Source organism: Carcharodon carcharias, chromosome 13 (genome assembly GCF_017639515.1).
Source record: "Carcharodon carcharias isolate sCarCar2 chromosome 13, sCarCar2.pri, whole genome shotgun sequence".
Lineage (NCBI taxonomy): Eukaryota > Metazoa > Chordata > Chondrichthyes > Lamniformes > Lamnidae > Carcharodon > Carcharodon carcharias.
In genome coordinates, this window is record NC_054479.1 from 5654929 (window position 1) to 5666936 (window position 12008).

Sequence of the window (12008 nt, forward strand, 5' to 3'; positions counted from 1 at the left end):
CTGTGGATGTAGCTACACCACATGGACTGCAGTGGTTCAAGAAGGCAGGTCGTCATCACCTTCTCAAGGGCAACAAGGGATGAGTAATAAATGCTGGCCCAGCCAGCAAAGCCCACATCCCATGAATGAATTAAAAAAAAAGCAACATGAATGGTGTTCAGCACTAACAGTATGCTGCTGTCAACCCAAAAAATGTTCTGCCTACCACACAAATGAGTAATGTGCTATATGAATTTCAGTGCCGGTGCAATGCCAAGCACACAGGCTGTATGTCTCAACGACTGGCAGACCATATCAAACAGTTCATCCCTTTGACTGTTCACAATAGGCAGAGTACTGACCATAGTCAACTAGCATTTGTTTGCAAAGCTCAAAACATAATAAAACAGAAGCTCTGTCCTCTGCAGGCAAAAGGAACAAGCTTGGGCATTGTGCCATTTTCAAGTTTAATAATAGTATGGGAGACAATAGTTCCCTGGTGCATTCTCCATAGCAATGCCATGACCAATCAGAGTTGACTTGCCAACCTTTTCTCATGCAGTACACATTGTTCCTCCCTTTGAAATTTGGCATTCTGGCATCTGTCCTGATAAGTACAAAGTGAAAAGCTTGGACATCATGTCTCTTTTTTCAGCAGTGCTCAAGTGACTATTTGAACGAGTCTCATTTATACTTATTAATTGATCTAATAATACTAATTAGTTGCTTTACCCTGAAGGAGACACTTTTGCTACTAATTGGTTGCTTTACCCTGAAGGAGACACTTTTGCTTGGGGGGAAGACTCCAGAATTCGACAAAGCAACAAAAATAATTTCATGCAAGTTGCAGCAGGAATAATGTACATTGCACCTTGAGCATTGCATGGTGCAATATCCCTTTAAGAATTGCAAAGCTGAGACTGAGGGAGGACTCGAAACCAAGTCCCGCCTTCTTTTGTGGGGCCATCGCTGATTGGTCAGCGCCGGCGTCAATCGGGGTGATGTGACACAGGCACGTCAGCGACGTGGCGGAGCTAGACTTCCGGTGAGGGAGCGAGGCTGGCGGAGAAAAGGACGCCATGTTTGATTGTGGAGTGTGATCGGCGCTTCGCTCGGCCGGCCGCCCGCCCTCCCTCCCTGGGCTTCATTTTAGTGTTTTGTCTCGATTCCCTGGCGCGGGTGGGAGGGCGTGGTGAGGAGAGATTCTCCCGTTCGTTAGCGGTGGCGGAGGAAGCCGCCGGGCCGGATGGAGGCGCGGCTGCCGCAGTCGCTGTGAAGAGAGAATCGGGTAAGCGGGCGGGAGGCCGCGTGTGCGCATGCGCGGCCGGTGGGAACGCGCTGCCAAGAGCGCGCACCAGCTTGTCCCGGGCAGGTGAAGCGCGAGCGCGCGCACACTGGTCTTGTCTGATTGACTTAGTGCATCTCCTGGTACTCCTTGCAACTTGCACTTAGAGGCAGCAAGCGTTCCAGCGGGTTTTAAAAACAAATAACTGGTTGCAAAGCAAAGATAGTAAAGCATTTTATGTTGCAGCATTAATTTTATATCAGCAAAAACTTATAACTATTTAAAGTAAATTAATTTAACTATGCTGCAAACACTTTCATTTGCTACGTAATTCGTATAGTGAGAGCAACTGATGGATTTTAGTTTGACCATATGTACTGCTTCAGTTTGACAGCTTGACGAAACTGTTCATAGTTGATCTCTGCAGGCATAGTAAACACTGGTGTGCTTTGTAATCAGGCTTGCATTGCTGCTTAAGTTACCGTGTGCTGGATTTTCTATCTTCACCCTCGAGTAGGTGATTCTGTGCATTTTTAAAATGCTGCAAATAATAATAAGTTAAGTTTACCATCACTGTTTATGTTTCATCTAAGCACTTGAGCACTTAGGAAGAGGAGTTTGCATTCAGCTTCTCAAGCTTGCTCTGTTATTCGGTTAGACCATGCCCGGTCTGTACCTCAGCTCCTTTTACCTGCATTGGCTTCATATGTCCTGATACCCTGACCTAGCAAAAATCTATTAATCTCTGTCTTGAACGTTCCAGTTGAGTCCCAGCGTTTTGCAGGTGAAAGTTCCAAATTTCCACAACGCCTTCTACATAAAGAAGTGCTTCCTGATTTCACTCTTACAAGGACTAACTCTAATACTACGTTTAAGTTTGTGATTCTCTCACCGGAGAAATTGTTTCTCTGTATTGCCCCAGTCAAATCCTTTTAACATTATAAATCCCTCAGCCTCTTATACTCAAGGGAACTCAAGCCTGTCCTGATGATTTAACCCTTTTTTTTCCTTTCATGGGATGTGGGCATTGCAAGCAAGGCCAGCATTTATTGCCCATCCCTAATTACCTTTGAACTGAGTGACTTGCTGGACCATTCAAAGGGCAGAGTCAGCCACATTACTGGCCAGACAAGATAAGGATGTCAGATTTCTTTCCCTAAAGAATATTCGTGAACCAGATGGGTTTTTATGGCAATCAGTGATAGCTTCATGGTCACTGTGACTGAGACTAGCTTTATATTCCAGATTTATGAATTGAATTTTAAATACTATCAGTTGCATTAGCTTGGGCCTCTGGATTACTAGTTCAGTGACATTACCACTACACTACCCATCTCTCCCCAAAATTCTGGTGACTGCGCTGCACCTGCTCCAAGGCCAGTATCTGCTTCCTGAGGAACCAGGTGTCTTTGGCCACTCACCATCCTGACTTGGAAATATATCGGCCGTTCTTTCACTGTCGCTGAGTCAAAACCCTGGAACTCCCTCCCTAACAGCACTGTGGGTGTACCTACATGCTAGGGACTGCAGCGGTTCAAAAAGGCAGCTCACCACCACCTTCCCGAGGGCAATTATTGATGGGCATTAAATGCTGACCCTAGCCAGTGACGTCCACATCCTATAAATTAATTTAAAAAAGCTTTATATTAATTGACACTCCTTCAGCAGGCAGGGTAAAGCGACAAGATCGTTTTTATTTATGGCATTTTTCCCAATGAGGGTGCAAATATGTAGCACTTGCTCCAAACGGCAGCGGACCTGACGAAAGCAGTGCAGCTCCTTTAAAAGAATTGGGCAGATATTTTTCACCTTTGGAATGTTTGCGTCTCCTTTCAAATTGTTCAGTTTTACTTGTTACTATAATAGTATAATAAAGGCAAATGAAAAAAAAAACAGGGATTTTGTTCCTGTCTACTGCAAACAATACCTGAAGAATTGGAAGCCCTGGGCTTTACAAGATATGATCGGATTGCAAGTCCAAAAAGTGAACTCGGCCTTTACTAAGCTAAATCTAAGCATTACCAGTTCCCTGTTTCTGTACGTTTCTATTAGCTTTAACATGGATGTATTTGTTAATGAGCTTTCTTGTCTTAAAGTCTGAGGCATGGCCAGTAACACAGTCCAGTGAATAATTTTGTTTTAAATTTCTATTGGTCTTGGGTTAGTGATGCGCAGAGGAATTCTTCCAGTCCTGCTAGAACACACGAAATGGGAGCAGGAGTAGACCATGTGGCCTGTTGAGCTGCTCTGCCATGGCTGATTTTGGACTTGAACTCCTGCCTGTCCCCATATCCCTTGATTCTCTGGGAGGCCAAAAAATCTGTCTACCCCAGCCTTAAATGCATTCAGTGATGGAGCATCCACAACCTTCTGGGGCAGAGAATTCCAAAGGTTCACAGCCTTTTGCGTGAAGTAATTTCCTGTCATCTCCTTCCTAAACGATCGGCCCCTTATCCTGAGACTGTGCCCCCGCAATTTAGATTCCCTGACCAGGGGAAACAATCTCTCAGCATCTGCCCTATCAAGCCCCTTCAGAAGCTTGTACGTTTCAATGAGATTGCCTCTCATTCTTCTAAAATCGAGAGTAAATAGACCCAGTTGCTGAGCCTGTCATCATAGGATAACCCCCTCATCCCAAGGACCAATTAAGTTAGAACTAAGGAAAGGCCATCATGACCTCACCAACTTTTAATAACTAGTACAAATGAATTTTTGGGGCCCCTGTAAAGCCCCTACAGTGTATGCAAATGCTGTGAAATGCAACCTGTAATGCATCGTAACTAGGCCACTGTTAACAATCCCTTGGTAGTATAGAACCTGAATATGCTGAAAAGAGAGACATGTTGCTGAAGTTTTTCATCTTACACTCATCAGGACAAATGCAAGAATGTCAAAATTCAAATGATCACAACAATTTATACTGCAGGGAAAAGGGTGCTCATTTGTTGCCAAGTCGACTTTGATTGGCCAAGGTGTTGCCATGGAGAAAGCAGCGGGCAATGAAAGGCTCCCCAGGCTTCTGGGTAATTCAAAAAAAGTGCAAGGCTTGAATGTATAACCCCGGAAAAATTGCAAATATTTATTAATTCAATGAAAGTGTGTATTTAAAAAAAAACAGCGTTTTTCTAAGATAATGGTGTTTGTTGTAGAAAAGATTTTTCTGTCTCTGCTTGATTTAATGTGGAAAGAGGGAAGTCAAAATCTTTCCACAGGAGATGAAATAGGTTCACAGAGTCTGTGCTAGGCTTATTAATGTTTTGACGGAAGAAACGGGCATGACGGCCAAAGGCATTTTCATATTCTACATCCTATTCTTGCATTATCAATTAAAATGAGACTAATGCCCATTACATTAAAAACTCTTGGTAATATAATCATCAAACTGTAGCACTTCACTGTTGGAATGCCATGACTTATTAAAGTGACATTAACATTACATAATAAATACTAGAAACATCCAAACTTAGTCATTTTTTAAATGACGACTTACCTGTCTCACTTATTGCAATCTTTGCCATGCTCTCTCTTGGTCCCTTATGCTGGATTTGCTCTACTTCAAGATCCCTGTCCTCTCCTTCAAACCTCTTCACAGGCTTGCTTTTCCGGACCTCCGACATCTCCAGCCTAAAAGCACTGTGCTCTCTCCACTTGACCAGCACTAGACTATTTACTGTGCTCTCTCCACTTGACCAACATTAAACTATTCACTGCATTCTCTCCACTTGACCAGCACTAGACTATTCACTGTGTTCTCTCCACTTGACCAACACTAGACTATTCACTGTGTTCTCTCCACTTGACCAGCACTAGACTATTCACTGTGCTCTCTCCACTTGACCAACACTAGACTATTCCTTATTTACTGTGCTCTCTCCACTTGACCAACACTAGACTATTCGCTGTGCTCTCTCTACTTGACCAAAACTTTGCTATTCACTGTGCCCTCTCCACTTGACCAACACTAGACTATTAATTGTGCTCTCTCCACTTGACCAACATTAGGCTATTCACTGTACCCTCACCACTTGACCAACACTAGACTACGCCTTATTTATTGCTACATCACTGGCAGCCACTTTGCCAGCCACATCTTCAAAAGACTCCTAATGGGCTATTGTTTCACTCTGGTTTCACCTTCTCAATCCCCTTTTTTTTCTTTTCTCTCCAGCTTATTAGAAAGGTATGCTGATTAGAATTTGGTGAAATAGGTTGGAAAGAGACTAGTGTGGATTTTAACAATGGCAGAGATCAGTTGGGCCGAATGTCGTGTTTCTGTGCTGTAAGTTCTACATAATTGAACCAATCCTTTCATCATCTTGAAAAGCTTTATTAGGTCACCTCTTGACGGAGAATAGCCCCAACTTGTCCAGCCTCTTCTCATAACCGAAGTTCCTCATCCCTGGTGATATCCTGGTAAATCTCTTTTGTACCCTTTCAAAGACCTTTACATCTTTCCTGAAGTGTGTTGCCCAGAATATTCGAACTGAGGCCTAAATAGGAATTTATAAAAATGAATCGGACAAAAATTGACTCCGAGCTACAGGGGACATTAGGACAGGTGACCAAACACTTGGTCAAAGAGGTAGATTTTAAGCAGCACTTCAATCAGGAGAGACAGGGAGCGGCGGTGAGCTTTTGGGAAGGATTCTCAGAGCCTGGGGCCTAGACAACTGAAGGCATGACTGCCATTGATGAGACAAAGAAAGTGGCGAATTCACTGGAGGCCAGAGTCTGGGGAATGGAAAGTTCTCAAGAAGGCTTTTTAGGTTTGGCAGAGATGAAAGAAATGGGAGAGGTGATACCATGGAGAAGTATAAACAGCAGGAAAAGAATTTTAAAATCAAGGTGTTCTTGGACTAGGAGCTAATAAAGATCAGCGGAAACTGGGATGGCCGTTATTAAATCTGTAATTACAATTTTCTCAACCTTCCATTTGTTAAAAAAAAATACGACAAAAGTGAGGGACAAAATGCATGCTGCGATTATTTAGCTGTTTATGGAGTCCTGACTCCAAAATGAATTGCAGACAGTAGGGAGATTGGGTTAATTGTTCATCCAGAGTTTTCAGAGATTAGTTAATGAAACTTTCAATAACTTTAATGGTGGTGTAGCTCCCTCCCTTTCATATTAAATAAGTAGAAATAAGGTTTGTTTTTAACGGATGCCTATAAAAATATTTTGTGGATGGAGCCTAACCAAATACAGGAATATAAATTATGACCAGAGAATGGGAAAAGAATGTCTCGCTTTACATGACCTTATGATCTCCCAAGTGGCAGCATTTTTCTGAAGTGTTGTCACTGCTGTAGGAAGCATGGCAGATAGTTTGTACGCAGCAAAGTCCCACAAACAGCAAAGTGATAATGACCAGATATATGCAGAGAACAAGAGATAAATTATTTGTGTTAGCTTGTCAAAACACCAAGACTTCTAATAATTAATCATATTAGCTAAACTGATCAAATTTAGTAAGGAATCCAAAATTCACATACAATATTTGATTATCTGAACTAAAGATTGCACTGATCAGACATTTACTTTCAAAATCATTTGGCTTACTTAAAATTTGCTTTTGTATTTTTCATTAATTTACATTTTTTTTTTGCGAAGTACTGTTTTTATCATTGCTTTTTTTTTTAATTAAGATTTTTTTCTCTTCTAGGGTAGCACTCGCCCAGAAGAGTATTGGTGATGATGCACCATGGCAGTGGTCCACAAAATATACAGCGCCCACTGCAGAGATCTAAGTCGTATACAGGCGGTGAGGGAGATGATCAGACTGCATTACCCCAGTCTCCCGCCACAGCATTTGCTCCGGCCCTCAGTCCTGTACCACGCACTGTGGCCAGTCCTTCTGGGCCTCAGTCACCGAGTTACCAACTGCAGCAGCTTATAATGAACCGGAGTCCGGTATCCGCCCAGAACGTCAACATCACCCTGCAGAATGTGAGCCAAGTGATGGCTGGGAGTCAACAAATTACCTTGGCTCCCCTTCCGATTCAAAACCCGGCATCCCCGGGGTTCCAGTATGGCTCGCAGGCTGTGGGGCAGCAGAGGCGATTTGATCACGGATCTCCATCGTACATTCAAGTCACCTCTCCTTTGCCTCAAGTCCAGCCACAGAGCCCCACGCAGCATAGCCCTGCATCAGTGTTACAGAACGTGCAACGGACAGGTGCAGCAGCCACAGGGCTAGGCATGTGTAACCAGAGCCCAACCCGAGGATTTGTGGATGCCAACGTGCTGGTCAGGCAATTGAACATTAGCCCATCCAGCGCCGGGCACTTTGTGTACCAGGACCCGTCCACCCTTGCTCAGATCACTTCAAACGTCGGCGGGCAGATGCAACTGACCGCGGCCAGCACATCTGCTTCTGTGCCACGGGAACGCAGACTCTCGCAGCCTCACTCTCAGACTGGCGGAACCATTCACCACCTCGGGCCCCAGAGCCCCGCAGCCAGTGGCGCTATGCAACCCCTGCCTAGCCCAAGCCACATCACCACGTCAAACTTGCCTCCGCAGATCAGCAGCATCATACAAGGACAGCTGATTCAGCAGCAGCAGGTCCTTCACGGTCAGCAGATGGCCAGACCTGTAAGTTATGAAAGGACACCTGCAGCCCTGACTGCAGGTGTGGTAGGGCCACCGGCCTTTGGGATGACATCTCCGGCACCTCCTTCTAGCCCGTCTCGGAACACTGTCGCTCAGAGCCTGACACCGACTTGTCTGACTCCCACCAGCAGTTGCACCCCGTTCGTGAGGAAACAACCAAAGAAGTTGGAAGAGATTCCACCCGCCACCTCGGAGATTTCTCATTTGAGAAAGCAGTGTTTGGAGCACCATCTGGCTGAAATAGAGACTCTGAGAGAGACGTTTAAGGATTACTTGATTGAACTTTTCTTCCTTCAGCACCGTCAAGGAAATATGATGGACTACTTAGCGTTCAGAAAGAAGCCGTGTCTAGCCTTGTTGGCATATTTGAAACAAAATGACTTAGACCTGGAAGAAGAAGAAGAGGAAGAGCAATCTGAAGTCATTAATGATGAGGTAAACAAACAATTTACTATTTAGTCCAAAGACCATTCTAGTGCTTGTGGCAATGGCAGGGTGAGAAAGTGGTTGTGTCTACATGTCCTGGGCGAGATGATAAATTCTTCACTGGCGAATAAATGCTTCAACTGTTTGGCAAGAGAGTTTAAATTTGGACTAAACTAAAGCTGTTAAGCGGAACAGGACTGTATTCAAAACATTTCTACCCTTAAAAAGATTTACGAAGTTTCCCGCCTCTGAGCATTTGCAACCACATTCTAGCCCCTCAGTTAACACAAGAACAAGAATCTCAGCCCGTCTAGCTTTGTTTGGGGGTCTGTTTAGAGGACCTACACCGATCATTTTCATCTTGGTATTACCTTGGTGCCAAAGCCATATTCTTCCCTCCCACTCCCCTGTTTTTGAAAGTAGAATGTCTCCATTTATTATTGAATGTTGCAATTAATGTCCAATTCTTGTGCTAAATTATAGCTTAATTCTTAAATAACTCCAGCTGTAGAGAAGTTGCACAAATCTTCATTTTCCTTGGGTGTTTCCTGTACTTGTAGTATTGTCATTGCTTCAGTATATGGTATTAATGTGATTTTCAAAAGTTCTAACTTTAAAATGGGCCAAATTCAATTAAGATCATTAAAAATACAATTTTCTGATTGCTCCAGTCAGATTCTGCACAAGGTAAAATGTTAAACTAAATCAGGACTTTGTAACAATCATTTATTGCACTATGATATTACAATATTATTGTAATGGACATTCAGAATAAATGGAGTTAGGTGTGGAGGGAAGATATTATGAAATATTACTTCAAAGTATCACCTTTGAATACCTGTGGGATTTCTTACCCATTTACATCATTGTTTGGCAATGTAAATTGGTGAAGATTTATTGAAAACTCTTGTTGGTTTGCATGGTTTCTTTCTGTATATCTGTTGGATATGCTCATTCTTGCCACCCAGCCTCTTGATGATCTCCATTTAGCCACATCCAACATTATCCATTGTCACTAGAGTGTTGGTTTTCTGTTCAAGGGTGAAAGGAAAGCCAGGAATATTCTGCAGCTCCACTTGGTGTGATGTTTTCTAAGGCCAGCTTTGGGATATTGTATACCATTTAGTTCTACACTTATAGACATTTAATTTGCGTAATAATTAAGCGGTTAATATACTCCAAGAAGGGGTGGCCCCATTTCTCCAGCAATAGAGCATTAGGTGCACCAAACCACAGGGCTGAGTTTGATTCTTAGACCCTATTGATTTTGACCACGGCAATTCTTCATTGGGCTTGTCTTGCCCATTCTCGGCAAAACCAGTAACCAAAGGTATTTTAATGAAATGGCTCTACTTCATTGAAAGTGTATGTGTGCATTTGCCGAGGGGAGAGAAATGTTAAATGTGGTGAACAGAATCACTTTTGAATTCACTTCAACAATTTGGAAAGCGTCTGATGTGGATCTAAAAGGCCAGCAGAAATTATTTTCTCTTTGTACTCTAATAAGTTTTTCTATTTCATGTTTTATAAGTTCTGAAACAGAGTAAAGGTACTACTTAGGTTAAGGCTTGCATTCATTTGCTAAATATTGTATAATGTTTGATTTTTACTTGTTTCTTTCTAAGCTATTCCGCATGGGCCAACATTTGCAAACTCTTTTTACAACTTCATAAATATAGAGAATGGTTTCCATTACATTCAGAAGTAGCTAAATTAATCAATACTCATTAATGAAGTTACGGGTAGGTTGTTGTATCTTTAAACCTTCTGGAAGGTATTGCATGTAAACAGTTGTAGAGGTGGCTTTTAAATTATAACATTGCAACTTTTGAAGGAATTTATTACTTAATCCAGCAAATGCTGTGCTACTTTCAGCACCCGAAGGTGTGGATAGCACTTCATGAAGTGCTTATATCTGAGGCAAAAACTATAGGTATAAAACTATTATAGGGACAATAGAGGAGAGCTGAAACTTCAATATTATGAATCAATGTAATTTCACTGGGAAGAGCCAATGATTCTGTTGACAAGCTAAACAAATCTGGGTAGCTTAGTGTTAAATTATGTTGTGGTCTGGCTGCATTTCAGATTCAGAGAAAACTACGGGCCATCAATATAAGGTAGTCACCATGAAATCAAACAGGGAGTTCAGAAGAAACATCTTTATCCAGTGAGATCAGAGCTACAAAGCAAAAGACGTCTCCTCTAGAGGGCAAAGTGGGGGGCAGCAGAAAGAGGGTTCCACCTAGGCGTGGCTGGATGATGAATGTCATAGAGTAGTTGCAGACGAATTGCAGTGGATGTGTGAAGATGGCGCGAGACAGACAAGCGTGACGTACCATGACAGCAGATCTCCTGATAGAAGTAGCTACAAGCAGCAGATGAGAATGTGAAACTCGCTACTGCATGGAGTAGTTAAGGTGAAGCTGGATAAGGATGTAAAGGCAAAAGGAATAGAAGAATATTTTGATGGGGTTAGATGAGGAAGCGCAACAGGAACATAAACACTGATAAGCACTGGTTGAGTTGTAGTTTGTGATTTAATGTTTAAAAAAAATTCTAGTTCAATTAAAATGCTGCTTTTGGTTACATAAGCAGGCACTGTTGTGTTTGAGGTAGGGCAAGTGATTGTGTAACTGTTTGTAATTTGCTACTTGAGGTATCCAGACATTGTAAACAACTCCACAGTATACTTGAGCCTCAAGTCAAGTATTGCTATGTATCTGCCCAGAGCTTAGTTTGAAAGAAATTTGCCTTCCGGTTTGTCTCTGGGACTCAAATGTGGTCCACCAGTAAGCTGCTGTTATAGTTACCTGAGCACTGAGTGTGATCATAGTCTTTTGGGTCTATAAATGGTATGTATGATTTCTGCAAAAGCTAAAGTGTTCACTGCATCTTAGTAATAATTTTGGCCATTGAGCCTGCCTGCCAGTTCTGTCAATAATGGTGGCTGCTTTTTTTCCAATCCCTTAATGCACTTGCTTCTCAAGTAACTTGCTTTTTAAATAGATTTTTGTATATTTTTGCTTTCTACTCTAAGACTTTTTGGGACAGTGATTCCATATTTTCTTAAGCCTTTGTGAGAAGAGCTTTTACCTGGACCTTCACTGTGTACTTTTGTAGTTCTATAAAAGCTTCTAACTGCCCTTCTAGTGCGCTCCCAGTCTGTTATTGCAGTAAAAAAATTAACACATTTTAGTTTCCTAAGGTGCATTTTTTAAAGATTTGATTTCTGCATTTGGGCAGCATGGGCAGAGCCACATTTGTTGTTTCTGTTGTTGTTATAGGGATTTAATTTGCATTGACTTTGGAATGTTTTGTGTACAATGATTGTAATATCCTGGTAGATATTCAACACCTAACATTCATTCTGCTGCAGAAAGTTACTTCACTTGCACAGGTTGTATGAATGGTATTTTGTTATTTTCAATGTGTTATAGTGTAGATTTTGTATTTTCCATGTCTGCTGTTAACACTATCACTTGCAATGATTCTTGACTTTGTGTTTATTCAAGTTTAAAAGATTCCTTTGTTTTCATTTGTTATCCGTAAGCCCTATGTTATTTCTGCATGATTCATATTCACTCCAATAAAAGGTAGCCGGACAAACTTCTGCGTATTGTATAGGAACACAGGAGCAGAGTAGGCCTTTCAGCCTATCGAGCCTGCTCTGCCATTCAATACAATCATGGCTGATCATCCACTC

The 12008-nt window shown here is 42.2% G+C and overlaps 1 protein-coding gene across 12 annotated transcripts in view; it reads left to right on the top strand.

The window, feature by feature from the left end:
- Positions 1-1052: 1052 nt before the first annotated feature.
- ep400 (E1A binding protein p400) overlaps positions 1053-12008 on the top strand; it is a 143910-nt gene continuing 132954 nt past the window's right edge. For 9 of the 12 annotated variants that reach the window (XM_041202549.1, XM_041202552.1, XM_041202558.1 and 6 more), the window contains exons 1-2: positions 1054-1267; positions 6927-8311. In XM_041202549.1, coding sequence (XP_041058483.1) covers positions 6956-8311 — 1356 coding nt within the window. In that variant the 5' untranslated portion in view covers positions 1054-1267; positions 6927-6955. Of the gene's footprint in view, positions 1268-5660; positions 5678-6926; positions 8312-12008 lie in introns of those variants that run through there. The other 3 variants (XM_041202555.1, XM_041202550.1, XM_041202551.1) reach the window with 3 other exon arrangements.